This window comes from Anastrepha ludens, chromosome 4, assembly GCF_028408465.1.
Source record: "Anastrepha ludens isolate Willacy chromosome 4, idAnaLude1.1, whole genome shotgun sequence".
Lineage (NCBI taxonomy): Eukaryota > Metazoa > Arthropoda > Insecta > Diptera > Tephritidae > Anastrepha > Anastrepha ludens.
Window position 1 is genome coordinate 56,616,726 of NC_071500.1, and position 26,121 is coordinate 56,642,846.

The 26,121-nt window shown below is 37.5% G+C and overlaps 1 protein-coding gene across 1 annotated transcript in view; it reads left to right on the forward strand.

Annotated features, from left to right (window-relative positions):
• LOC128861840 (probable serine/threonine-protein kinase DDB_G0282963) overlaps positions 1 to 24,757 on the forward strand; it is a 147,425-nt gene extending 122,668 nt beyond the window's left edge. The window contains exons 5-7 of the mRNA XM_054100215.1: positions 13,922 to 14,086; positions 14,455 to 14,553; positions 24,201 to 24,757. Coding sequence (XP_053956190.1) covers positions 13,922 to 14,086; positions 14,455 to 14,553; positions 24,201 to 24,757 — 821 coding nt within the window. The remainder of the gene's footprint in view (positions 1 to 13,921; positions 14,087 to 14,454; positions 14,554 to 24,200) is intronic.
• The last annotated feature ends 1,364 nt before the right edge of the window (positions 24,758 to 26,121 follow it).

The following is a 26,121-nucleotide window of genomic DNA, read 5'->3' on the forward strand; positions in this document are numbered from 1 at the left end:
TCATCAACCTTTGAATTGTCGACCCATTCGAACGATTATTTTCACCAAAAAATCACGAAATTTGCAAAATGTTGTTCTTAAAGATCGAACATTTGCATAATAAGTTTCGATATTTGAATGCGTTCTATGTATCGTTTAAAATTGTACATCTGTCTTCTTCTTCTTAATTGGCGAGATAACCGTTTACGCGATTTTGGCCGAGCTCAACAAAGGGCGCCTGTCGTTTCTTTCTCGTGCTAACCGGCGCCAATTGGACATACCAAGTGAAGCCAAGTCCTTCTGCACCTGATCTTTCCAACGCAGAGGAGGCCTCCTCTGCTACCACCAGCTGGTACCGCATCGAATACCTTCAAAGCCGGAGGGTTTGTATCCATTCGCACGACATGACTCAGCCAACGTAGCCGCTGGATCTTTATTCGCTGCGCTATGTCTATGTCGCCGTAAAGCTCATAGAGCTCATCGTTCCATCGCCTGCGATATTCGCCGTTGCCAACGCGCAAAGGTCCAAAAATCTTACGAAGAATCTTTCTCTCGAACACTCCAAGCGTCGCTTCATCGGATGTTGTCATCGTCCAAGCTTCTGCGCCCTACGTTAGGACGGCCATGATGAGAGCCTTGTAGAGTGCTAGTTGTGTTCGTCGAGAGAGGACTTTACTGTTCAGTTGCCAACTTAATCCAAAGTAGCACTAGTTGGCAAGGGAGATTCTACGTTGAATTTCGAGGCTGACATTGTTATCGGTGTTAATGCTGGTTCCTAAGTAAACGAAGTCCTTTACAACCTCGAAATCATAAGTGTCAACAGTGACGTGGGTGCAGATACGCGAGTGCGCCGACTGTTTGTTCGATGACAGGAGGTACTTCGTTTCGTCCTCGTTCGCCACCAAACCCATTCGCTTTGCCTCTTTATCCAGTTTGGAGAAGGCAGAACTAACAGCGCGGTTGTTAAGGCCGATGATACCAAATTCAGACATCGCGGCATACAGGTAACTCCTCTCCGTACTGTCGAATGCAGCTTTGAAATCGACAAAGAGATGGTGTGTGTCGATTCTCCTTTCATGGGTCTTTTCCAAGATTTGGAATAGTCGTATTGTGAATAGTTGGTCGAAGGTAGACTTTCCAGGTCTAAAGCCACACTGATAATATCCAATCAGTTGGTTGACGGTGGGCTTCAACCTTTCACACAATACGCTCGCTAGATACTTATAGGCGATATTTAGGAGACTAATCCCGCGGTAATTGGCACATATTGCAGGATCGCCCTTATGGATTGGGCAGAGCACACTTAAATTCCAAGCGGCAGGCATGCTTTCATCCGACCATATTTTGCATAGAAGCTGATGCATGCACCTTAGCAGCTCCTCCCCGCCATGTTTGAATAGCTCAGCCTGCAGTCCGTCGGCGCCCGCGGCTTTGTTGTTATTAAGCTGCATTATCACTATTCTCACCTCGCTATGGTCGGTTCCGTCGTTGACGATTGGGGTATTGGGATCTTCACATTCTCTGTGACATGCGCAGCTATCACTGTTTAACAGGTTCGAGAAGTGTTCCCTCCATAATTTAAGATTGCTCTGGATGTCAGTCACCAGTTCGCCGTCTTTGTTCTTACAGGAAAACGCCCCGGTCATGAAACCTTCTGTAAGCCGCCGGACTTTTTGGTAGAATTTTCGGGCGTTGTTCCTGGCCAGCATCTCAAGCTCCTCGCACTCACGTATTTCGATCTCTCGTTTCTTCTTTCGGATAATACGTCTCTCTTCCTTTTTTAACTCTCTGTAGCGATCCCACATGGCTCGCGTTGCGCCCGATCGCAGCGTGGCTCTATAGGCGGCATCCTTTCTTTCTGCGGCAGCATGACATTCCTCGTCGTACCAACTGTTTTTTCGGGGTCGCCGGAATACGATTACTTCTTCGGCGGCGGTACGTAGAGAACGAGAAATGTTGCTCCATTGCTCGTGCATGCCGGTTTCTTGGGCAGTACTCTCTGAGAGCAGGAGGGAGAGTCGAGTGGCGAATCTTCTGGCTGCCTGTTGTGATTGCAGCTTTTCGATGTCGAACATTCTTTTTGTAGTCGCGTGAAGTCGCAAAGCACGGGTTTTATGTCGTGGCGGGGGCAGCGCTCATAGGAACGTTCCAAGCACTCATAGAAGGAATCTTTGGTCGCATCGTCCTTCTCTTCCGTCGGGGCGTGGGCGCAAATTAGCGAGATGTTAAAAAATCGCGCTTTGATGCGGATTATTATGTAGATTATGCCTTATTATTTTGTCATAAACCTTCAGTTTTGAATTTAAACGCACAATAATATGTACGTATTTTCTACTACTTTGATCAAAAGTTCCGGGAACAACCGCCAGGTGACGCCCTAAGTCAAATGATTTTTTTTCTGTTTTTTTTTTTCTTGTTAAGCAGTCACATCTGTTAGCAGTCACGTTTACTACCAAACTACGAACATTTTATTGACATTGCTTGACATTTGTAAAAGTTGCGCCGTCTTGAGTGAATCTACCTCTTCAAGTGTCTTCGAATTTTTACAGTTTTATAAAATGGATTTGAATTTGCAAAAAACGAATTTGTATTAAATTTTGCCTTAAAAACTATTGCGGAAAACTTAGAAATGGTGCAAAACTGTTTCGGTGATGAATCTAAATAAATCGGTCGTTTACGAGTTGCATAAACGCTTCAGTAGAGATCGCGAATCCATCGAGGAAGGCGAATGTAGTGGCAGGCCATCGAGATCGAAGATTGATGAAAACTTCAACAAAGTGAAAGGAAAGTTGATCAATAACCGCAAATTAACCATCAGAGAGCTCGCAGAGGATTTGCACATTGCTTGTGCATCCGTTGCTGCAAAGTTGGTCGTTTGTCCCAAATGACCTGAATTTCGTGGAAAAAAGGGGCCGCGTTGATATCGCCAAAGGCATGATTTTTAAGGCTGAATCAGACCCAACATTCATCAAACGCAGCATTACTCGATACGGGACGTGGGTTTATGAGTATGAAACCCAATCCAGACAGTGGAGAGCTCCAAATGAACCAAGCAATAAAGCACTGCTCATGGTTTTTATGATTACAACGGTATTGTACACCAGGAACTTTTGCCAGACCGTCAGCCAGTTAATAAGTTAATAAGTACCGCATGATGATTTTTTTCAATACTTACAATGCTTTTCTAGTTGGAATTTTTTCGTAGTGCTTTCTTTATATTGCTCATTCTTTAACCGATACCATATAAAGCAAACTTGCGAAATTCAATGCAGAATTTAGAAAAATTCAACAAATTTTCGTTTAAAATAAGTGCAAGATTTAAGTGACTGTTTTTTTGCTGGTGGCAAGTGGAAAAAAAGTATGGGCTATTTTTTACGCCACTCGTTTGTTCAAGCTTGTTGAAAACTTTATAATTATTAGCACTAATAGCAAAAGTGACAGAGTGCATGTTTCGGTCTTCCTGCCTTTGCATTTAGCAATACATTTAGAAGACAAGCAACATGTCTGCGCTCAAGTAGGTAGTTTAATTAACGGCGGTAGAATCAAACACTACAGTTGGCCACCCATCGTCGCCACACGCCTAGCAGCCAAACGGTTGAAAAAGTCCATTACACTCGGAATCTGGCTTGGCCGTATTGTTGGTATTGTTTTAGTTGGATGCTACGTACTTTGCTAACTATTTGCTGTAGCTGTCCACTGCATTTCCTGGTGTGACTGCCGGAAGCAGAAGCAGAAGAATAAGGAAGGAAGGAGGAGCTGCATAAGAGCTGAGCACTGGCAGATCTGGTTGCCGACCAGCCAACCAACATGCATACAATTGCAAATATAAAATTTACTACATTATGTGCAATAATGACGATGTCAGCAAAAACAACAACAGCAATAATAATAATAACACGAGCAAACAAGTATACTAACCAGCCAGACCTCGGTCTACGCGTTATTGTGTCATACGGCACATAATCAATTCCAACAACATCAGCGCAACACACCAGTCAGTCATTGACCGCTTCAGTGAGCTATGATGATACTCATATATGCATGTATGAGCAAGGCGACAGGTGGCGGAAACGTGGTGCGACAATACAGGCGACTGGTGATATGGCAAGCATGTGCAGTTCGTGTTTGCTTGACAACTGATGCTGTTTCTGATAGTGCATACAATGGCGGGCATAAAAATAGGAAGGCCTTGAAAAGTTTATTTTCTGGCGATCTTCCGTTGAGGAAACGTGCACATATATCAAATGACGTAGACATTTTTCAAAAATATTATAGAAAAAACGCGCATTTTCCCCTTTAGTTTGAAATACTCATAATTTATTTTATTATACAGCAGTGTTTTTTATTAAGTTATTTCTTGTTATTTTATTAAATTATTATTATTTTTCACTATTTTGTGACGCCTTCGGTATTTCTTATGGCTGCTTGAATCAACCAAATTTTGCTATATATAGTAGGCTGTGGTAAAACATCTTCGATCGATTTCTCCAGCTTAACCTGGGTTTTTTGCTTCATGATATAACAAGGCTCTCGATATGGTTATAATTGTGACTGTTCAATATTCAGCTGTTGTTAGTCAGCTGATTTCTGTTGCAAAACTTTTTTAGGTTACCTGCAAAGTTGATTAAAATATATTTTAGTACCTGTTTTTTTTTGATTACCTAATAAATTGGGGTCAGAAAAATAAAAACTCGTAACATTTTGCAGCTGAATTATGCAAAAAAACTGGCTATCTGAATTGAATAAATAAAGAGATACCCCCAACAAACAGAACTAGAATTCGTCGGAGAATATTAGCATTCGGACTTTTTTGACTATTTTAATGCGTTTTCAACATATTTTCTGTGGACTGATTTAATTCGACTCTAAGACCCTCATCTATATAAAAAATGTGTTAAGTAAGCGATTCAATGTCGAGTGATTGAAATATTTTGGACCTGGTCTTTAGTTGTTTATTTCCAGGCTTGAACAAAGTGGAAAATTTTCAAGAAAATTAGACAACTGAGATTTCTTTCATGTCGAAAGTTTAGGTATTCATTTTTTTAAAGTCACATGTCTTTCTATTTCTTTTTCGGTTCTTCTTATAATTGTTTTTTTTTTTGCCTAGATAAAATTTCTTAAAAAAAATTTGTTTTTGTGTTTTGGAAAAAGTTTATTTGGTTAAAATGTGTTTTCCAATTTTTTATTTTCTTTCTACATTTTTTGGCACAAATGTTAACAAGAAACGAAAAAACAAAAATCACCAAACATTTTTAACCACATTTTTTAATCTATTTTTAAAGATTTGATAAAAGTATAAGTATAAGTAATTAAGAAAAAAGTACAAAATATATTTAACTTCAAAAACTCCATGCAATTTTCAACATAAATTGAAAATTACGTGTTAATGAATTAAAATATTTACGTGTTATTCAGAAGTGACTAAAATATAGAACAGAAAAACGGAAAAATATTTTTCAAAGGGTTTATTTTATCCTAAAAAAATATCAATTATATATTTAACATAAGAATATATTTACCTATAAAAACTTCATACAAAAATTTTTAACATAAATAAATCTGAAAATTATTCAATTCTTTCAAAACCCCCGAAATTCTTTTATGCACCCGGTGGCGTAAACATTACAATGTCAGCCACTGTATGCACATCTTCGTAAATACATGCGAGTGCCAGTGATGCTTATGATACTACTGTTGCTGATAGCAGTGTATGGTTCACAACAAGCGCCGGTTGCAAATGACAATATTGCACATTAAATGCGACGAAATCCACCGCATGCATTCCTTTAGTGGTCTACAAAAAATGTGTATAAGGGTGTGTCGAGCTCTCATGTCTCAAATTTACACATTTGTGTCACAAAAATATACAATTGAGGAGTACATTTATCGTTTTTATAGAGAAGCATTCACCCTTACATAAATATGCAAATTTTTGAGTCATGCAATCTATTTTCTCAAACTAAGTTCTCTAGGTAGGTGGCTCAGGGTGCCTGCAGTTTCTTGACGTGAGTCAGGTCGAATTTGAAATGGCATGGCCCTGGTGTGAAAGATATCACCCTAATACAAGATTGAATCATGAACTGAATCAGACTATATAATGTGAACATGATTTCATTTTACTAGACCTCGAGCATATCGTGATTGGCACTATTGTGTGGAGCCACCCTTGTTGTCAATATTTAGTTAAAGTGTCTGCAACTTGGAGTATATCGGAGTCTCGCCTTCTGAGCACATATTGGACATACCATATACCCATTTGTGGATATGCGACTTCGCGGATATTATGAACATACCAAGAGGCACTTATTAGATCCTGTTAGTTTCCCTTCATAGTCCTTCAATTCATAATATCGATTTTCCTCAAAATTTCGAAACTTTTAGTGCGTGTTTTTATGGAAATGCAGTTTTGTAACCCATTCAGTTTTGGTATAATATTGTACCTGTTTAAAATGGTTCAAAATTCGAGTTGATTCTTGAATATTTTTTTTGGTCTTTATTACATTAAAATTTATTACTTTGCGAAAATTCTGATTTTAAAGTTTGACATTTTGATGAAAATTTTTTGAATTTTGTAATATTTTGTACAAAGCTTGAAACTTCTAGTTAAATGATTTTTGTTCCAATCATAAAAAAATAAGAATAAAAAAATGAAACAAAGATCCTATAAAAATATTTAAAACATCGCGTTTTGAGGCGCTGCTTTTTTTGTGAACACAGATATATATTAATGATCAACAGACTGAGATGGGCTGGTTACTTATTACAATCTAATACCGATAACAGATCCCAATAAGTACTCTTTGGAAAGTGCCACAGACATAAAAGAAGGGACCGCCCGCCTTTCAGGCGGACTGACGGTGTAGATGAGCATTCAGTTTTTTTTTTAGGATTTCGGGCATAGAAAACGTAAGGCACGAAACCGAGACAATAAGAGGTTTATGCTACTAACATAGAGACGTTTTTCCTTGACCGTTTAAGTAGCTCCTTTGAACGTCTGACGTTCCATTTTGACCTGATTATTTTTTTAATTTTACATGCCAGACTATCAACCCATCTCGTGTTAGCTAAAGTGAGAATGCTATTTCTTCCAGGCGGTTTGTAGGTTGAGAGGGGTGTACCCACAATCTCTATATCAAAGCTCTCCTCTGGTAATTTGTCTGTCTTACAATTCCCGGGTATAGCACTATGTAATGCCACTCATATCAAATAGATGCGGAAATATTCCGCCATCTCGTTATGAGATACCTGGAATTAGTGGCTACCCTACCTATCTATCAGAATAAATATAGATGTATCTAACGATAAGATAAGATAAGAGTTTATTAAGTAGAAAACGTTACAATATTTATGTTATCGCACAATTTACAGAATATGATATAAATCTTAATTCTACATCATTATATTTGTATATTTATCACAGGTTTGGTTTTTTAAACGATTTTTTCTTTTTTTCGAAGGAAAAAACTACTATGAAAAACCTCCGCTATACATCTTACAAGCTAGGGTTAATCTGTACGCATTTAAGTACCAGGGCCTAATTTAACATTAAGAAAGTTCTGTTATTAGTAGATTGTCCGAAAAACTGGAACGAATTTTGAATCTTTTAGTCAAATTTTGTATTTTATCTGACAAAATCTTAGTTTTTGATTCATCTGTATCTAACGGTAGTCACATTTTAGTCACTAAGAGCGCAGCTGAGACTTATAAGCGCTACACGTTCAACTTTCTGAAGCCTCTTTGCAATCGTTGTCTTGTTGAGATGTGTCCACCGGTCCTATACAGTCAGTGAGTGTTCCTCAAAGAAAGACCTTACCTGCGTCCTATGGCCTTTTTGCTTGAAAATAGAGTAGCTTTCATTCCCGAAACTCTGCAAAATTCTTTCATTCGGCGAAGAAAATGTTTCAGGTATCAGAAGAGGTAGTGGTAAGTCATTGGGAGCCAAATTAGGCAAATTTGTGGATGCTCAAGCATTCCCTACTTTAATTAATATATTAAAAATAATGTTTTAATGCAGTCTAACGGAATTAACACTTCAACATTTTCCGTTTTGACTTAATTCTGGTGTTGAAGTTGAATTTAGAGCTTTGACGTATTAAGAAACTTCTAGTAGAAGTTCATTACTAATAATTTTATGGTACATTTTAACCCCTTACATATCCCTCTGCTGAGAGTGTTTTCCCCCCTTTTCCGCAAAAGAGACAAAAAAGACCCATCTGTTGAGAAAGACCTCGTTTTTATGAGGAGACATCGTCAGGCGGAAAATAATAAAATTTTGGAATTTTACTGATTTTTATATAAAAGTGGAAAATAGATTTATCTGGTTTTTATTCGACACTGAACTATTCTTTTATTGAAAAAAAAAATAATAATAAACGTTCAAGAAAAAAAAAAAAAAAAGAAACAGAACAAAAAAAAAATACCACTCGAAACTGTCAAAATGTTGAGATATCGTTTTGTTAATGTATTTTCCCCTCTATCACAATCCATTGCCTGAATCTTGTTGTTTAGAAAAAAGTTTTCGAATATTGTATTTGCAGAAAATTATATTTTGACCAAACTTAAAACTGCGATTAAATTTGTTGTGTTACATGTATGTGTGTAATTTAGTTGATTTCGTTCGGTGATCCACAACTAGCCGGATTGACTGCCTACCGATTTCTGTCCACCATATTGTTTCAAGGTGTATGCAACAATAGTTGGAGCACACAGATGGCATTGCAGGAAGTGCAACAGAAAAATGCAAGCAAAACAAAAGCGACAAAAAAATTAATAAAAAATTAAAACTAAAAGTGGAATAGATGTGTTGGACGTGAGATTGAAACAGGGGCAATGAGGTAATTTTGTGTAACACGAAAACGTGATGTTGACCAGTTTGAGCCACAAATAGCGGCATGCAATGCAATCGCATTGGCTACTGTTGCGCACATATTGTTGTTATTGCTGTTATTATTGTTATGCTAGTTGCAGCAGCAATTGTTGCCACCACGTCGTACAAGTGGAAGCATCTTACAAATATATGCATGTGTGGGTCTATATATATATGTCTATGTGTGTGTGCACATTAGTCACAAGCGATTTGCAGGTTGTTTGGTTTACCCACAGTCAGTTTCGGCGCTCAAACACACAATTTACAAGTGTAATGACCATAAATGGTAGTGTCATCGAGAGAAGTAGCTACAATAATATGTATGTATGTACTTATTCACAAGCATGCGTATGCTGGTAGTTGCATGTGTGAATTTGTGATGAGTAAAGTGGTTTTGGAGCATGAGAAACCTGTGTGCGATAGAAACTTGCGTTAAAAACAAACACAGAAAATTTAACTGATGTAATCGCTTGCGCGCCGAGTATTTCTGCTAAGCAGTTCTTAAGCATATTTCAAAGGTTATAACTGATGTCATCAGAATCGGGAACTGTGTGAAGGAAATAATCCAAATATCATCGATGTTTAGGTAATTAAAAAACTAAAAAATACAAGCAGCACGGTTCGATAGCGCTCGCCATTCACCGTAACGGAAGCTCCTTCCTCATTTCGAAAGAAATAAGGGCCGATGTGCCGCCGCCAGTGTTTTATGAACTTTGCGATCAGATTTATTTATTTTTTTTCCAAAGTACATGGTTTTCCAAAAAGAGGTGTTATTCGTAGACGTAGCGCCGTCTTATTGAAAATAAACGTTGTCCAGACCAATACTATCCATTTCCGGCCATGAAAAATCGTTAATTATCTCTCGATAGTGCAATCCATTCACCTTAACTGTTGCTTCATTTTCGAAAAAGTAAGGTCCAATGACTCCGCCGGACCATAAACCGCACCAAACAGTCACACGTTGAGGATAGAGAGGCTTTTCAACAATAACTCTTGGATTTTATGAACCCCAGATCCGACAATCTTGCTTGTTGACGAAGCCACCGATGGAATTCCGGATCATTTTCATGTATTACAACTATCCCATCAGCAAAGACACGACGTTGTTGATGATTGGCCGGCTTGAGTTCTTGTGTTAACTGGACTCTATGAGCCTTGAGACCCAAATCTTTACGCAAAATACGGTGTAATGACGTTTGTGGAATCCCTAATTCCAAAGAACGACAAGGACTGGGCAAACCTGGGTTTTACGACTGTTCTTAAGCGCCGTGCACGGGTTTTACTTGTCTCACATTACGAACCTGTCTCAACAGCTCGAATTTTTTCACCAATTTCTCTATTGCGGTCCGACAAAGTGCTTCACGATGACCCAAAAATGTTCAAGTTTTACGAACCGTCTCTGCCAAATTTTATAATGAATTTTATTAATTTCAATGCTTTGTTTAAGCGTGTATCGTTCCGTTTTTAATAATGGCGTAGTTTCTACTTGTCAAATATCAAAAAATTACAGCTTCAAAAGTGACATCCACCGAAAAAACATAAAACAAACAAAATACTTTATATTCCCACAATTTGGAAACTTTGTTCTGGCGTTTGACGCACCTTACTGATCAGAAATGTAAACACAGTTTGCCAATCTCAGCTGTCAAACTATAGTTATCGATATCGATAGTTTTCATGGAGCTAAAGAACACCCGATAGTTTCCGTTGTTTGCCAGCATTTGTTCTGTTCCCTCGTCTTTCGGGCAGCGCACCGAAAGAACTCTTCGTATTTTGAGGCGATCAATGATTCAGATGATCTATTTTTTAACCTTTTCATAAAAGCAAAGTTCATTTTGGAAATTTAAAAGGCAAAAATATTATATCTGCAGCTAACTTTGCGAAAATATTGCAAAAATATAAATATAATTTTGTTATGATTTTCCCATTTTGATATTACAAATTGTGTATTTATAGCACGCATTTGTATATAAAAGTTGAATTTATGCCATTTCTAGAAAGTTCAAATCAGAGGTATTGACTTTCAAACAGTGCCAATTTGCGGTTTAGTCACACAGCGATAACACTTTTCCTCTGTGAAATAAAGTATACGCCATGGTTACCTCTGAATAATATTATATTTCCTCTTTGAAAAAATTAAATCGACGAGAAAATAAAAAAACTAAGTATGCAGCACTTCCATATAAAATACATATTTTCAAATGCGATTGAAAATTTTCCTGGCTAACAAATAAAGTTGATTCTTGTTACATGCTATAATACTTACATGAGAATAACTATTTTTGTACAAGGTAGATATGCTACAATGCGTTACATTCGAGAAGCTTTGAAAAACCGTATTTATGGTCTGTTTACCATCACTCATAGCATCACAGCTCGTTGTGAGCCTTAGCTTCCTCCACAATTCTTCTCCATGTATCTCGGTCCATAGCCAGGCTACGAGAGTTGGTCACTCCTATGCTTCTGAGGTCGTCCTCAACGTCGTCTAACCAATGTTTCCGTGACTGTCCTCTTCGCTTTTCATCAAGCATGCGCGCATCTGGAACTTTGCGAGATATTCTTTTATCTTGCACTTTGCAAACGTTCCCTAGCCATCGGATGCGCTGCGATTTGACAAACCGCAAAACGTTTTCGCCTTGTAGGAATTCCTCTATCTCGCTGTTATATCTGATGCGTAGGTCTGATTTACATACTTGGTTTATTTTCAGAATACGAGTATATAGAGTGCGTTTGATAACTTATTAGGGCCACGTTTTGACCATTCATTTCTTTCTTATTTAAATTGAATAAGTTTTTCATTTTCATCCAAATTTCAAACTTTTTATTCAGTATTTGTAGAAAATTTCGAGTACGTCGTTTTTATGGCCCATTAAATTTTGGTACAAAGAACAAATCTGAAGTGGCTCAAAAATCGTGTGGATGTTTTGAGAATTTCTTTGCTGGCGATTTTGAGCATTTTCTCTCGAATGTTCCATATCCAAGCTTACACTTTATTGTACCAAAATTCAATGTACTATAATTAGCTCGAAATTTTTCCAAAAATTTTGGTTAACTTCTTTTAAATTTCAATGAAAATGTGTTAAAGTACTTCTTAATTTGCACAAAATTTGAAACTCGTGTTTATATGGTTTGTGTACTATGTATAATGAAATATAATTTCATAAAAAAAAATCACTAAAACTTAATAAAAAGCAAATAAATGCTTTGTTGTTATGAAGCACCTTATATTAGTTAGCTTCATCAGAAGAATTAAATTTGCAAAGAAAAAGGCCCGCCAATTCATTTGACTATTCATATAAAAACTGAATGTAGTAGTAAATGAGGAGTATAAAAGCATCCTTTACTCACAATGACTGTCTGATGTTTGTATGTATATACATGTGCATAAGTTTGCATATATAAGTATTTATATGGAAATGGAGTATCTATAAATATATTCTAAAATCAATATGAACACCTTTTTCGCCATTTTGGCTATATTTTCCGATTCAATTCATCTGCAATTTTGTTTGCTTTTATCAAATTTCGTTAGTCTGTACGGTATTTGCTGGATATAAGAGCCAAGAAAATGCTCAAAATTTAATCAATTTTGTTTTTTGTTATGTTCGTATGTGTTTTTTGAAATAATAATAAGGGAATAGATTCTTAAGCGAGAAATACATTAGATGGTAATCGTCCTATACCATATATTGCTGAAGCGTATTTTTTGTGACCTAATTTAGTTAACTTACATTCATACATATATAAACCTGTATAACTGGCACTTTTTGGGTGTTTGGCCACGCTTCTCTTCTTATTTGCGGTGTGCGTCTTGATGTTTTCCACAAATGGAGGGACCCACAGTTTTACGTCGTCTTCGAACAGCAGATGGTTATTTTTTTCTACGAGGAGCTTTTTAATGCAAGAAATATGCTTGGAGGTTTGCCATTGCCTGCCGAGGTGTAACAACTATTAGAAAAAAGTTGGTGGTTCGTGAACGGGGTCTCAAACCTGTGAACTTCCGAATAGTAGTCACGCAGTAGCCAATTCGGGTACGGCGGTTGTCCCAGTTAACTTATGTGAGGGGAAATTCATTAGCCTTGGTGCTGTATTTAGCCCAAAAGTGCTGTATTTAACATTATGGTTTTGCAGCATCGAACTCATTTGCCTCCAGCTACCATCCTATCTCAATGACCTTTATTACATGTGTTGCTCATTCTTATTTTTAACTACATACATAGTAATCGATTGATGGGAAAATCGATAATTGTGACTTTCAATGATGTCTTCTTTGTTCTCACATAAACGTGCGTCTGTGTATGTATGTATGCACTCGTGATAAGTATGTTTTATTAGGGCTGGTCGTAGAAAAAAGAATCTTCAGAATTTTGTATTCCAGACCCAATAGCTAAGGCTTTGCCATGTAACACCAGTGACCAGCGGCTGATTATCGTGGGCCCTCCTTTTTCTTATTGGAAAAACAAATAGCCCCCAAGGACAATACCATAAAAGTGAGTTTGGCACGTGTGCTCTCAGAATTCTCTTTTTAATGAATCTCATGTGAAATTGGCATATCTGTACTTTCCGTTGCATTCAAAAGCATGCTTGATTCTGATTATTTGCTTTGATTGTTGATTTCTTGCGAAAAGTCAGGAAGGAGAAAAAAATTAAAAATAAAAATGTGGCAGAGTATAGCATTCGAAAGTGATAACCCAGTCGCAGCTGGTGATAATCGGCCTGTCAGGATCCCGAGCACCGAACATAACCAGAAAGAAAGAAGTACCTCTCGCTTTCGTTTCATAGCCTTTGTTGTCGCGATTGTTCGTATAGGATTTGTTTTTTGTTTTCGGAATGGGTTTGTTTGGCAAGAGAGTTCTAGTAAATACAGCATTCCACAGTTAGATCATTTAATGAAAGATCTTGCGCCGTGCTCCTTTTATCTGTTACCAAAGGTAAAATCTTCAGCTATTTTTTCGAACAGAGTTCTATATGTAAATATAAGTAGGACTAATCGGGCTACGAACTGGAAAATTCGAAATAAAAATTAAAATTAAAAATAAAAAGTTTACTAATAATATTTTTTGTCTTCATTTTCAGCTAAAAAGCAAAACGGTGCTGCCCTGCGTACAAATAGTCTCGGCTCCGGTACACGCACACCCCCGCTCGAGCGTAAAAGTAAGTTAAGTGCTTTGGGGCGATTCTTCAAACCATGGAAATGGCGGCGGAAAAAGAAGAGCGAAAAATTCGAAGCAGCTTCCAAGTGTAAGTACCATTAAAATATTGCAATCATATGGGTGTATACATATGTATGTATGTATGTACATATGCACTTTGTACTACTTACAGGAAAGTTAATTTAAATCACTAATACACTAACTCCATCGACTAACTAACTACTATACTATACTACAACATACTATTTCATTCACTAACACTAAAACTATTACTTGGCAAGGGGAAATTCTATTTTCTTTAAGAGTAATTCGCCACATAAGGCGTGCTTGATTCGCTCACGTTTACTTTAAGTTGTTTTTTGTCTTTTTGTTTGTTTGTGCTAATTGCTTCTCTTTATTGCTAACAACAACCACAACTTGCTTTATCCACTTCCCGATTTCTCGTTTGCTTCGCAGCACTTGAACGCAAAATATCAGTACGTGCCAATCGTGAGGATCTTGTGCAGAAGGGTATACTGCTGCCAGAGAGTCCACTGGGGAATATACAAGAGCCAGGTGAGTATATGAAGCAGATGAAGGGATGGGATCGTCGACGAAAGGAATAAAGTGGCATTTACGCCATATCAGTGGAGTAACTTACTAGTGTATGCGAAGTACTTAAAAGCTCGAATAACGGATTATTCTTGTGCACAATTGTGGTCGCTGCATGCGCTCATAAATTATTGATAGTGCTGCTGTTGCATCATTTTAGGCGTCGGTTACAATGGTCTTCCAGATTTGTATACGTATTACGCAGTGCTTTGTGCTTGAAATGTAAAAAACCTCCCGCTCACATTAGGCGGGACATTATTTTGTTTGCTTGAATTGGTAAAAACGCATCTATTATTGATTGAATGTGGAGAAATAATTTATTATGAGTATAACTCTGCAATTAATGCTACGAATCACAGTACTGTAAGCATTCTGCTTAAAAGTATGATGCTTTAGTGCATAATATAGAGTTTGAAGTCCTCCAAAAGGATGTTTTATGCAAAGAAGGAAGCCAGTTTTAGCCTTTCAAATTCAATCTTTTTCTTAAACTTTTTTCACCAAAATTGTTAGTTCCAATTCTTAAGCTTTCACAGATTTTATTCATATTTGTTAGGCTGATAATATACTTAGAAAGTTTATGCACCTATTAATTGGCAATTTGACACTTTCTTCGGCTCTTCGCTATTTGATTTTAGTCGCTTATATAGGCCTGTTACGGGGGGCATTTTTCATATTTTAACATCACCTTCGCAAGCCTAGCGAAGGGTTATCCAATCAGTCACCCGATTTATCAATCCCTCTTACTCGGTCTCAATTTTACTTTACATTTAAATTAAAAAATGTTCGACATTTTGTATTTGAATTCGGGTCGTATTCGGCTGTATTATTTGTTTACGTCATAATAACAAAATTTGATAAATTTTATTAATATTTTGTCGAGCCTCCTTTAGCTTTTATGCTTGCCGACATTGAATTAATCTCAATTTGCTGTGGTTATTATTACAACTATTTTATAGCATACTACCTGAAGGATACGATCCTACTCAGTTAAAATGTGGTATCTTCACTTTGTTGCCAGCGCTTTCAAAATATATTAGACATATGGGGTCAAAATCGGGGATTTCATCAGGCCGATATCTTTATTTTTGAAGCAAACAATTTTAATCTCGAAAAGAAAACACTTTTCTAGACTATTCGATTGCCACTTTTTTTAACCTGCGGTGAAAACACTCATCGCGGTAACGCTAGTTGATTTTGACCTCACGTACAAAAACTCACGCAACTAAAAATTTTAACTTTGGAGTTTTCGGCTTAGTTTTAGTGATATTTCCTTTGCCAAAAGTGTCTTTTGAGCAGGACGACCAACGGTTGAATCACCATTTTTAAGTTTTTATGTATCAATTTCTGTACCATCGTCTTCGGCAATTTTGAAATGTATGTATGTGACGGGGTTCCCCCTTTGAACTAGTATTGCTGACACGTCTTGAGCTAGAACTCATTTTCTTACAGCTATTTCTCTTATATTTAATTCTTCAAGAAATATCCTTGCCAAATTTAACTTTCTCATCTTCTTATACTTAAATTTTCATAGCACTTGATTCAACACTTTTCACAATGTACAAATACTTTATAATTTAAAAATACACAAAATACCTGTATCTGTATTAAAATGGCATTGAATGCAGTCTTCTATAGTTGGTCAAGCAAGTGTTTTGACATCTACTAATCTAGCGAAATTCAGACACTGTTTAAGAAAATATGTATTTTTTCATAGTTTTATTGCAATCTTTGGTTTTGTTTGAAATAAATTTATTCCGTTTAAAAATGACACAAAAAAAAAAATAAAAAAGAAAAAAAAAAAAATTTCTCTTAATACGAAGATCGTTGGAAAAGTCTATGCGAAGTCGAAGAGATTACACTACTGATGCGTATCGAGGTTATGTTTAGTTGATTGAAAGAACAGACGACACCAAGTTTTCTTAGTGTTTGGCATTCGGCATTTTCCATCACGACAACGCAACAGCTCTGGTCGCAGGTAGCAGTTGTGGTCGCAAAATTAAAACAAATAGTGTTCCAACTCGTTTCACAGGTTATATTCAAGCGAGAAGGTGCTGTATTAACAAACTAGAACAGCATTGCACGAGTAAAAAAGGTTTATCCCAACGGACTTTGGATGGCCTTTTTAACGACCGTCGTAGTTTTAAGTTATAAAAAATAATTAAATGTGAATCTGTGCTTTGTGTGGCTTTCCCGGGCATATGTAAACTTTATGGTCTCTCACAGAATGAGTCAATAGTTGTGAGCATTATAATATTGAGGTATCTTGCGCCATTCTCCTAAAATAAAGTTTCTGTGCTTTGCTCGACGTTTTGAGTGTTTTTTTTCGCAATTTTCTCTTCAAATATGTCCACAAGTTTTCTAGTGGATTGATATCCGGCTTTTGGGCTGGTATTCCCAACACTTTCTTCTTCTTCTTGATTGGCGCGATAACCGCTTACGCTTTTCTTTCTCGTGCTAACCGGCGCCAGTTGGACATACCATGTGAAGCCAAGCCCTTCTCCATCTGATCTTTCCAACGCAGAGGAGGCCTTCCTGTTCCTCTGCTGGATAGCATTTGTATCCATTTGGACAACATGACCTAGCCAACGTAGCCGCTTTGTTCGCTGCGCTACGTCTTTGTTGTCGTAAAGCTAGTACAGTTCATTGTTCCATCGCCTGCGATACCCGCCGTCACCAACGTTTACAGGTTCGAAAATCTTCCACAGAATCTTTCTCTCAAACACTCCAAGGGACGCCTCATCGGATATTGTCATCGTCCCAGCTTTTGCGCCATACGTTAGGGCGGGTATGATGAGAGCCTTCTAGAGCATTAGTTTTGTTGCAATACTTCGCTGCAATTAAAAAGCAGCCACATGCAGTTTTATATTTTGCATCGTTGACCTGGTAGAATTTAAATTGAGGTTAGTTGTCAGCAATGAAGCCAAAGTACACTACACAATTTATCAAATGGCATTGCAGAATAATCAAGTATTGCCCATTTTACCTAATACTCTCTTTCTGGATATGCTTGGGGATGACTTAAAGTTAGCCAAATTTAAATGTCCGTATAATATTCCGACTTTCTAGTGATTTTAATTGCTGCCTCCACACTCTGTGGGATCCATCGTTGCTATACAGCATGATTTCAGTCTCATCGCAGAATATCACATCATCCCAGTAACTATTTGGTTGAACTAGGTACGTTCAAGCGAAAGATTACTGCTTTTCAATATGCTGTGCATAGAGCAAAAGTTTCTTTCGAGCAACTCGTCAAGTATATTTGAGCAAAACTTGGCGAACTGTTTCAGGAGAAACTTCGACCCCGCTCTCTCGTTTCCTTCAATTCTCTTATGTCCAAGAACCCAGCAGAAGGTGACTTGTTTCTCAGTTCCTAGAAGATTGATCTTGTTCCGGCATTGTCGTACACAGTGTGAGTTTGTCATTACAGTTGATATTGCTTTGATGGCTGCTTGACTGTCAACGTAGAAGCCGCGTGCTTGGCACATTTTGATTAGATTATGTTCAAAGAGAGATTACCGCGACTTGACACATCGAGGCATGCGGTGGCAGCGAGAAGGGCAACATGTACCATTTTTGTTCTTCTGATGCCCCAGGACTCTGTTGTCCGTAAATGTGATAAAGATTTTAATAGAAATCTATATTTGGAATATGCCTATGCTATTCAGTCTTTCTAGATTTTACGTTTGTGACGTTCATAGTAACCTGATATAAGATGACACCTCAACAATTTCCTATGAAAATATCTTTTCTAAGTAGCATAAGTTAAATTACTGGCTTCTGTTCACCTGGTCGAATCAGCGTTATGTTCTGAACTGGACTGTGTAGACAATTGAGATCAAGATTAATAACTAATAAAAATAATAATAATTGGCGCTTGTTTACACCCATTGTGGTTCGTTTGGCCGAGCTCCTCCTCCTCCTGTTCGTTGTGGGCGTTTTGATGCGTTTCCACAAATGGAGCGATCTACAGCTTTATGCCGCCTCCGAACGGCAATGGTTTTTATGGGAAACTTTTTCATGGTAGAAATACACTCGGAGGTTTGCCATTGCCTGCCGAAGGGCGACAGCTGTTAAAAACAACTTTTTCTATCATTTTGTGTTTGACGCCCAGGGCTACAACCTGAGCACTACCGAGTAGTAATATCGGTGTGAGCGAGTTGCGTAAATGAATTAATAAATTTTGTTAATGAAGAACAATGTACAACCAGCTCATGATGACAGTAGACGAGCTAATTTTCTGCGTTGAATTATGTATTTTTAATGCGGCCCTAATAGTCTAGGCTACTAGTTAGCCAAGCAGAAATATAACCTGGTTAACCTAAGGAAGGCACCGTCTCACTTGATTAATCCTAAAAAGCTAAGGGCAGTCGAAAGTTTCCTGAGTTTCATTTTTACTATACACGCTAGTTTCAGCAGAGCAATACAAAAATATTTCAATGCCCTGAACATTGCCTGCCAAGTTCATTAAGCGAGCTAAACCTGTCAAAATGTTCAATAGCTCAGCTTATAGAAACTTTAGTCGCAAAAGCTGTTGCTAAAAAATGGACATATGGTATTTAGAAGTGTTAATATGTACATATGTATGCATTAAGGAAATGATAAGTAAATGCAAAAAAAAATCCTAAAATAAGTTAAATATGTACTACCTGAAAGTGAGCCTGCGAAAGAAACGAAAGAGTTGCACTGCATGTAGCAAATAAATAATTGGGATTACCTGCCTATTTTGCTTAAATACACATATACATACGAATGAAATACTTAGCTCTGACTATTGTCATTGAGTTGAATTTGTAAGTCGTGCACAGACAACTATTAAGTCACATTGTATGTCTCCACAAATTTTCAAAAGCATTGCATACATGTGAAGGCCATAAAAGTGAAGAAAGGATTTATGTGTTCACTTGTTGAGAACCATTATGTAAAGTTATATACCTTTAGTAAATGCGGAAGCATAAAATCTTTGATACATTTTCAAAAGTGCAAGGATGTGGGAGGCACAGAAATCTGTAAATAAAAGCACACAAACAAAAAGAAAGTTTAATCGCACGCCACAGGCATACAGTGAACCAATTTTTACGGTTGCAAATAATCCAAGCCAGGCGCACACGCTTCGCTGTTCTGACACAATTTTAACAAATTTATAGGGAAATGGGCTATTGGCATGCAGTTGCACAATCATGTCTATATACACACACTCACGCACTTACAAATAAATAAGCTCCATCTATGTATTCTTATAAGCCGGTTTAACGACGTCTCTTATTATTTATTGAGTCTTGGTTCTTAATTGGAATTTAAAATGCCTGTTAATACAGTATTTTGAAGAGCTTTTCGTAGTTGCTATAATGTAGTGGATAAGTGGATGGATTGCACTGCATTTATGAGTGTGAAGCCGTGAAAATTGTGTGATAAATTCAACACAGCCGCCGACAACTTGAGTTTATAAACAATCTAGCTGAACAGAAAGTATTTGCCGCCAAGGCAGATATTTTTATTTTGTAATTCGAAATTTGCAAAAAAGCTGAAAAAAGCAAAAAGAAAACTTCTCACGGACCAAAAATATTTCGCTGTTTTTGAGAAAAAAGTACATTTTTAATCAAGCAGCAATTATTATACCTTCTGCTCAAATATGAACGAGACGTTATCAATAAAACGGTCCGCGGATGACATATGGCTAAAATAAATTTTTGGTTTTTTGGTAGGACTGTTATAAGCTTACATGCCAAATTTCAGCGTGATATGTCACATAGTTTGTTTTCTGTGTAACAAGTCAAGCTCGAGTGTGTTCTTCGAATTTAACGATGGAAATTCAAGTTGAACAAAGAATTTGTTTGAAATTTTGTTATTCCAACAAAATTTTGGCTTCAGACGCCTTAAAAATGTTGTAGACAACCTATGGGGACTCTGCTCTATCGCGTGCACGTGTTTTCCAGTGGTACAAATCGTTCAAAGAGGGCCTTACATCGGTTGAAAACTTGCCTCATGAACGTCGTCCAGCAACATCAGTAAAGGACGAAAACATCGGAAAAGTAAAGGAAATTGTGCTTGAAAATCGCACAAATCGCAAAATCGGTTAACGCTGAATATTATTTAGACGTTTTAAAGTGTTTGCGCGAGAACATTCGTCTTAAAAGGAAGGAATTGTGGGACAACAAGTCATGGTTCTTGCATCACGATAATGCACCAGCTCACACATCACGTCTTGTTCGCGATTATTTGAACACAAATAATGTTAATATCGTTCCGCAAGCACCGTATTCGCCTGATATGGCTCCATGTGACTTTTTCCTGTTTCCCAAGCTCAAGTTGCCGCTCCGTGGAAAACATTTTGAGACAATTGAAGTCATAAAAGAGAATTCGAAGAACACACTCGAGCTTGACTTGTTTACAGTAGCACAGAAAACAAACTATGTGACATATCACGCTGAAATTTGCAATTTGAATTTTGCCTACCATCCAACAAAAAATTTATTTTTGCCACATGTCATCCGCGGATCGTTTTATTGATAACGTCTCGTTCATATTTGAGCAGAAGGTATATAGTTTCCACAGAAAAAGTTGAATAAAATCAAATAGCATAAGAAAAAAATAAATTTAAAAAAGTTTGTTTAAATCGAAATTTCCACAAAATCTGCTATTTAAGTAAATCGAATCAATCACAAAAATGGTACACAGATGGTTCCAAAATGCTCCAAGGAGTAGGAGCAGGAATAGTGGGGCCTAGAGCACATAAATCCCTAACACTAGGTACAGATACCACAATATTCCATCCGGGTCACTTCGCCATAATGGAAACAGTGGAAATCATATCCAAAAGAGGGTTCGAGAAAGTAAAAATTAAAATACTTTCGGACAGTCAATCGGTTCTCAAAGCCTTGAATAGCTTCAAATTTAAGTCAAAAGTCCTAATAGAGTGCAACGATGCACTCAACAAACTGGCCACTCATAATCGGGTCTCACTGATTTGTGCACCAGGGACATGAGGGGACATGAGGGACACGAAGAAAACGAGAAGACAGACTTTTATGCCAAAAAAGGGGCAGAAAGGCTATTTATTGGGCCAACCCCATTTTTTGGCTTTAACAAAAATAATATAAAACAGGAGACCAAAAAATGGATCCAAACTAAAATTAGGTGACACTGGAACGACACAAGCGGCCTTAATAACTCTAAAAAGTTTTTGAACTTCAATGAAAACAGAGTAAAATCTGCTCTAATCCTAGATAAAAAGGGGCCTCATTTTACTCTGTGGAGCTCTTACAGGTCACTTTGCTTGTAATAAACACTTTAACACAATAGGATTATCTAGAACAAGATTATGCAGGTTCTGCTGTGAAGAGGAGGTTTCCGTCGAAGAGATTTCAGCTCATTCGTTGGGCATAACTTCCTTGAGCATAGCCATTGAGGTAATTTTGCGCCGGCGGGTATTTCGTTCCAGTAAATCTCATAGGTGCTCTATAGGATGCAAATCTAGTGGTTGTTGTGGTGTTCGAAGCTGATGAGGAACGTTATAGAGTAACCAAAGCTTAACTATGTCATCAGTATTTTCCAGATCGTTATCCTCCTGAAAGTAGTAGCCATTTCCTGGACCTTATTCCTCAGCACTTTGCTTAAAATTTCTTTTCAAGATATTAAGGTAAGTATATTTGTACATAGAGTGCCGTACCCTTTTCCGCCACACAATCTTACGCCCTTGATTCCAAAGTCGCCAAACTGGCTCTCACCGGAAAAGATAACCTTCTGCCAAAACTCCCGAGGCTTGTTTATGTGCTCGCTTGCGAAAACAGTACGCTTTTGCCTATTAACTGACGATATGAAGGGCTTTTTGCGGGCGAAGTGACCAAGATACCCTGCTTTATTTAAGTATTTGAGAATTATGCCCCTGCAGGTGGTCTTTTTAAAACTTTGTTTTACTTTATTCTGCTTGACAGTGCGAGTTTCCCACTGTGTTAATATTTTTGCTCATCCTGAACGCGATCAAGAAACAAAAATAGCGGTATCTTTGTGACAACAGCCCGATTTTACAATGTTTTTCTTTCTTCGAAAAGTTGAAGCATAATTTTCCTTTCAGAGGAGCTTATTTCCTTTCATTTAGGTGGTATTGTATATTTTAAACTTGAAAATAAATGATGAATGTTATAAAATCCGTCTTCAATTGTTGTTTTTACGAAGACAAGTACGAATATAACTTTCCGACACTTTTACACTATTTTATGACACGGGGGATACCCGATTTACTATATATACATAGAATTTTCTGTGCTGCGGAATGAGTCTTGATTGTGAATTTATTGATCCAAAATTTTGGCAGATTTCCATTGCTTTGAACGCTGTCAGATTGTGCAAGAGACTAGCAATAAAGCATAGAATGCGATTTTTCTCGGAATTTGGTAAAGTCAAGTTATTTCTGGATAAAAGAAATAAGACCGACGTTTGTACGCAAACTTTTTCTGCTGAGTGTATGTTTTAAAGAACTTTCAAAAGGCGCGCCTAGATATGTTTCTAAAACAAAACATTTACAAATTTAGATTTCTTCAGGTTTCGCTATTTTCATATTATTCACATATTAATCAAAATACGGCCTTCAACAATAATATGTGAAAAATGACATCATTTAAATGTGAATTATGAGCCACGTCTACAGGTAAAATCCGTCAAACAGTCGATTTACGAATGCCTAATTGTTGAGACTCTCCAATATCCGCAACATAATGTCCAGTTTTTGGTCTGTCATTCCTTTTTCTATCCTCGACAGTAATCACTTTCTTGAAATTTGTTCACCAACCTTTGAATTGTCGACTCATTCGGACAATTATTTTCATCAAAAAAATTCCGAAATTGGCAATATGTTGTTCTTAAAAATTGACCATTTTCATAATAAGGTTTAGTACTTTGAACGCTTTGTTCTGTCGTGTAAAATTTTATATCCTGAGAAATGTTAAAGATGGCATGGCATGGCAAAGGTACTCGTACCTCTAGTAATCACTCACTACTGACATCCAGGCATCACTTTTGATTCACCTTTATATGTAAATATGAAGGAATTTTAAAATAAAACTGCACTAGTTAGAAAAAATGGCCTCTTCGAACGTATGCAGACTTGTCCCGACTACTGTACGCACACATCTTATTAATAATTTTAATTTCGATTGGCGCCGAACTATCAGCAGTATTGTGTTTCATTTGAGAAAGTAACTTTCAGATTAGTATGCCAGCATGTTTTAATCAACACACATGGATATGAGACAACCATACTTCGATGTCGTTTATATGTTGCTAATTGAGCTGCAATTAATTGCAATTACATGCAATTGATATGAAGATTGTGGCGAATATGCCAAATTTAAATTTATGAATTAGAGCTTTAGTTAGCTTTTTGCTGGTGCAGCTAGACTCCAACAGATGGCGCTTTAAGCACAAAAGCTTTAAAAATTCAGCTTCTACTGCTCAACTCAGCTTTTTTACAGCATCAAATATGTATATGTACAGCTGTGTTTATAATTTAAGCTTGCGTGCTTTTCACTGTACGTTTGTATATATAAGTATGTGTATGTATATATTTATCTATTCCAAACTTACCATGTCTCTTCTCTCCTTCCATTCCACCGCAGGCGAGGATTCTTACTACAACACAAACGCCAACACATCTACCAACATGGCCAATGGCTCCATCCTTTCGGCTGCTAGCAATAATAACAATAACAATGCAAATGGCGGTAATCAACAAAATTCCATAAATGCCACCACAGCCGGCAGTGCTGGGGGAGCGCTTATTAACCAGCAACACTTGCAGCAACAGCAGCAGCACCAGCAACAACAGCAGCAATGTGGCACAGTGGGAGGCATGGGTAATGTACCCACATCAATATCTGTGCAACAATTTAATGCAATGAATGGTGGTGCAAACAATGGTGGTAATGATGGTGGAGGTGTGTGCGTTTCCAGTGGCACGGGCTGTGGTAATAATGGGCAAGGAAGTGTTGGTGGCGGGGATGGGTCTCCTATGTCGGGTGTACCACACTCACAATCAGCACCACATCAGCTGGGGCAACCGCCACCGTTAACACCACTGGCGCAGCATCATCAGGCGTTGGCGCAACAGTTGCAGCAACGATTTGCCATAAGCAATAATAACGGTAAGTATTTGAATGTAGTAAGTCGGCATTAATATAACGTTAATTCGATTATCGATCTAATTGAATGATTTTTCGCAAGCTCTCTGCTAGATAATACCTACTACTGTCATGCTACCTCTTCGTTGAGTTACTCATAACCTTGATTTGTTTTCATGCGTGTTCAGGGCCTGAAAAAAAAAAATAAATAACCCGCTTTCTTTAAATTGCTTGAAATCTTCAAAGCCAGGGAAATGTTAATTATAGTTGTATATTTGAGTATTCGTGGCTGAGAAGCTATACACGTTCCATTCCCTCCATTCTTCAAGCGTTGGCCAGACTGAACACAACACTCTACATATAGATTAACCTGCCTTTGATCTAAATTATGAAAATGTATAATATACTTCAATATATTTAAAGGCTTGAACTCAGCATATCCCGTATATTCGTCTACCACCCCGCCTTCACGAACATCTCTATAGCAGCTTTCGATTCACCGACTGTTTAACGAGTAGTAAATAAAACAAAAAATTGCCCTTGAATGCAACTTTGTACATGATTTAGTGGCACTACACTATATATTGTAATCCAATTGCTATTTAATATAATACGTATTTCCTGAAAGTACGCAAAATGGTTTAAAAAATAAATCCCTACTTGTCCCTGGAAGCACTGGCCTCGGCATGTCGCTTGTGTGCGCAGCGACTAAAATCAAATTAGCTAAACTGTTGTTGCTTTCACGTGCAAATTTTGCAGTTGGCGGAAATTGGAGTTCTCTGTTGTAGGGCCCATCATATACTACCCTTCCCAAGGTTACAACTTCTTCAAAATCTTTGACATTCTTGCACGCCTTTCGACTCTGTTGTAACCAGTTTGAAAACTCTGATTGTTCCTCGCTACATTGTGGAGCTGCGATTTAAAAATAAAACGTCAGTCATTCTCAGCAGTTCACACACGCCCTCTTAAATGCTGTGCCATTCTACTTTAATGACTTCAAACAATGCTTGTGTCATTCTATACTTTGCTGTTAATTTTGATGTTGGGAGATAGATTAGGAGACAGGGCAAGCCATTCTAGAACCGAGAATTTCGCTGTTGCAACGTTACTCAATCCTTAGAAGTGAACTTCCTATAAATGCCGCCCTCACGCCAGCTACATACATACATATATTAAGGCACATTTCATCAGCTTTGGTTGGTTGGTTGAAGAGGCGATTCTTCCATGGCGCTTCTGCTCCACATCCTCAATACAAATTTGTTTAATGGTTATTTACAGCATTTGACGTCTAGGCCAGACAGTTGTTCGAGACTCTTGAACAGTGATTTGCCCAGAGTTGACATTCTCTCCTTCTATAAGACAGGGCATTTATAGAAGAAATGGAAAATCGTTTCCTTTTTCTCAGGTTGTTTACAACTGT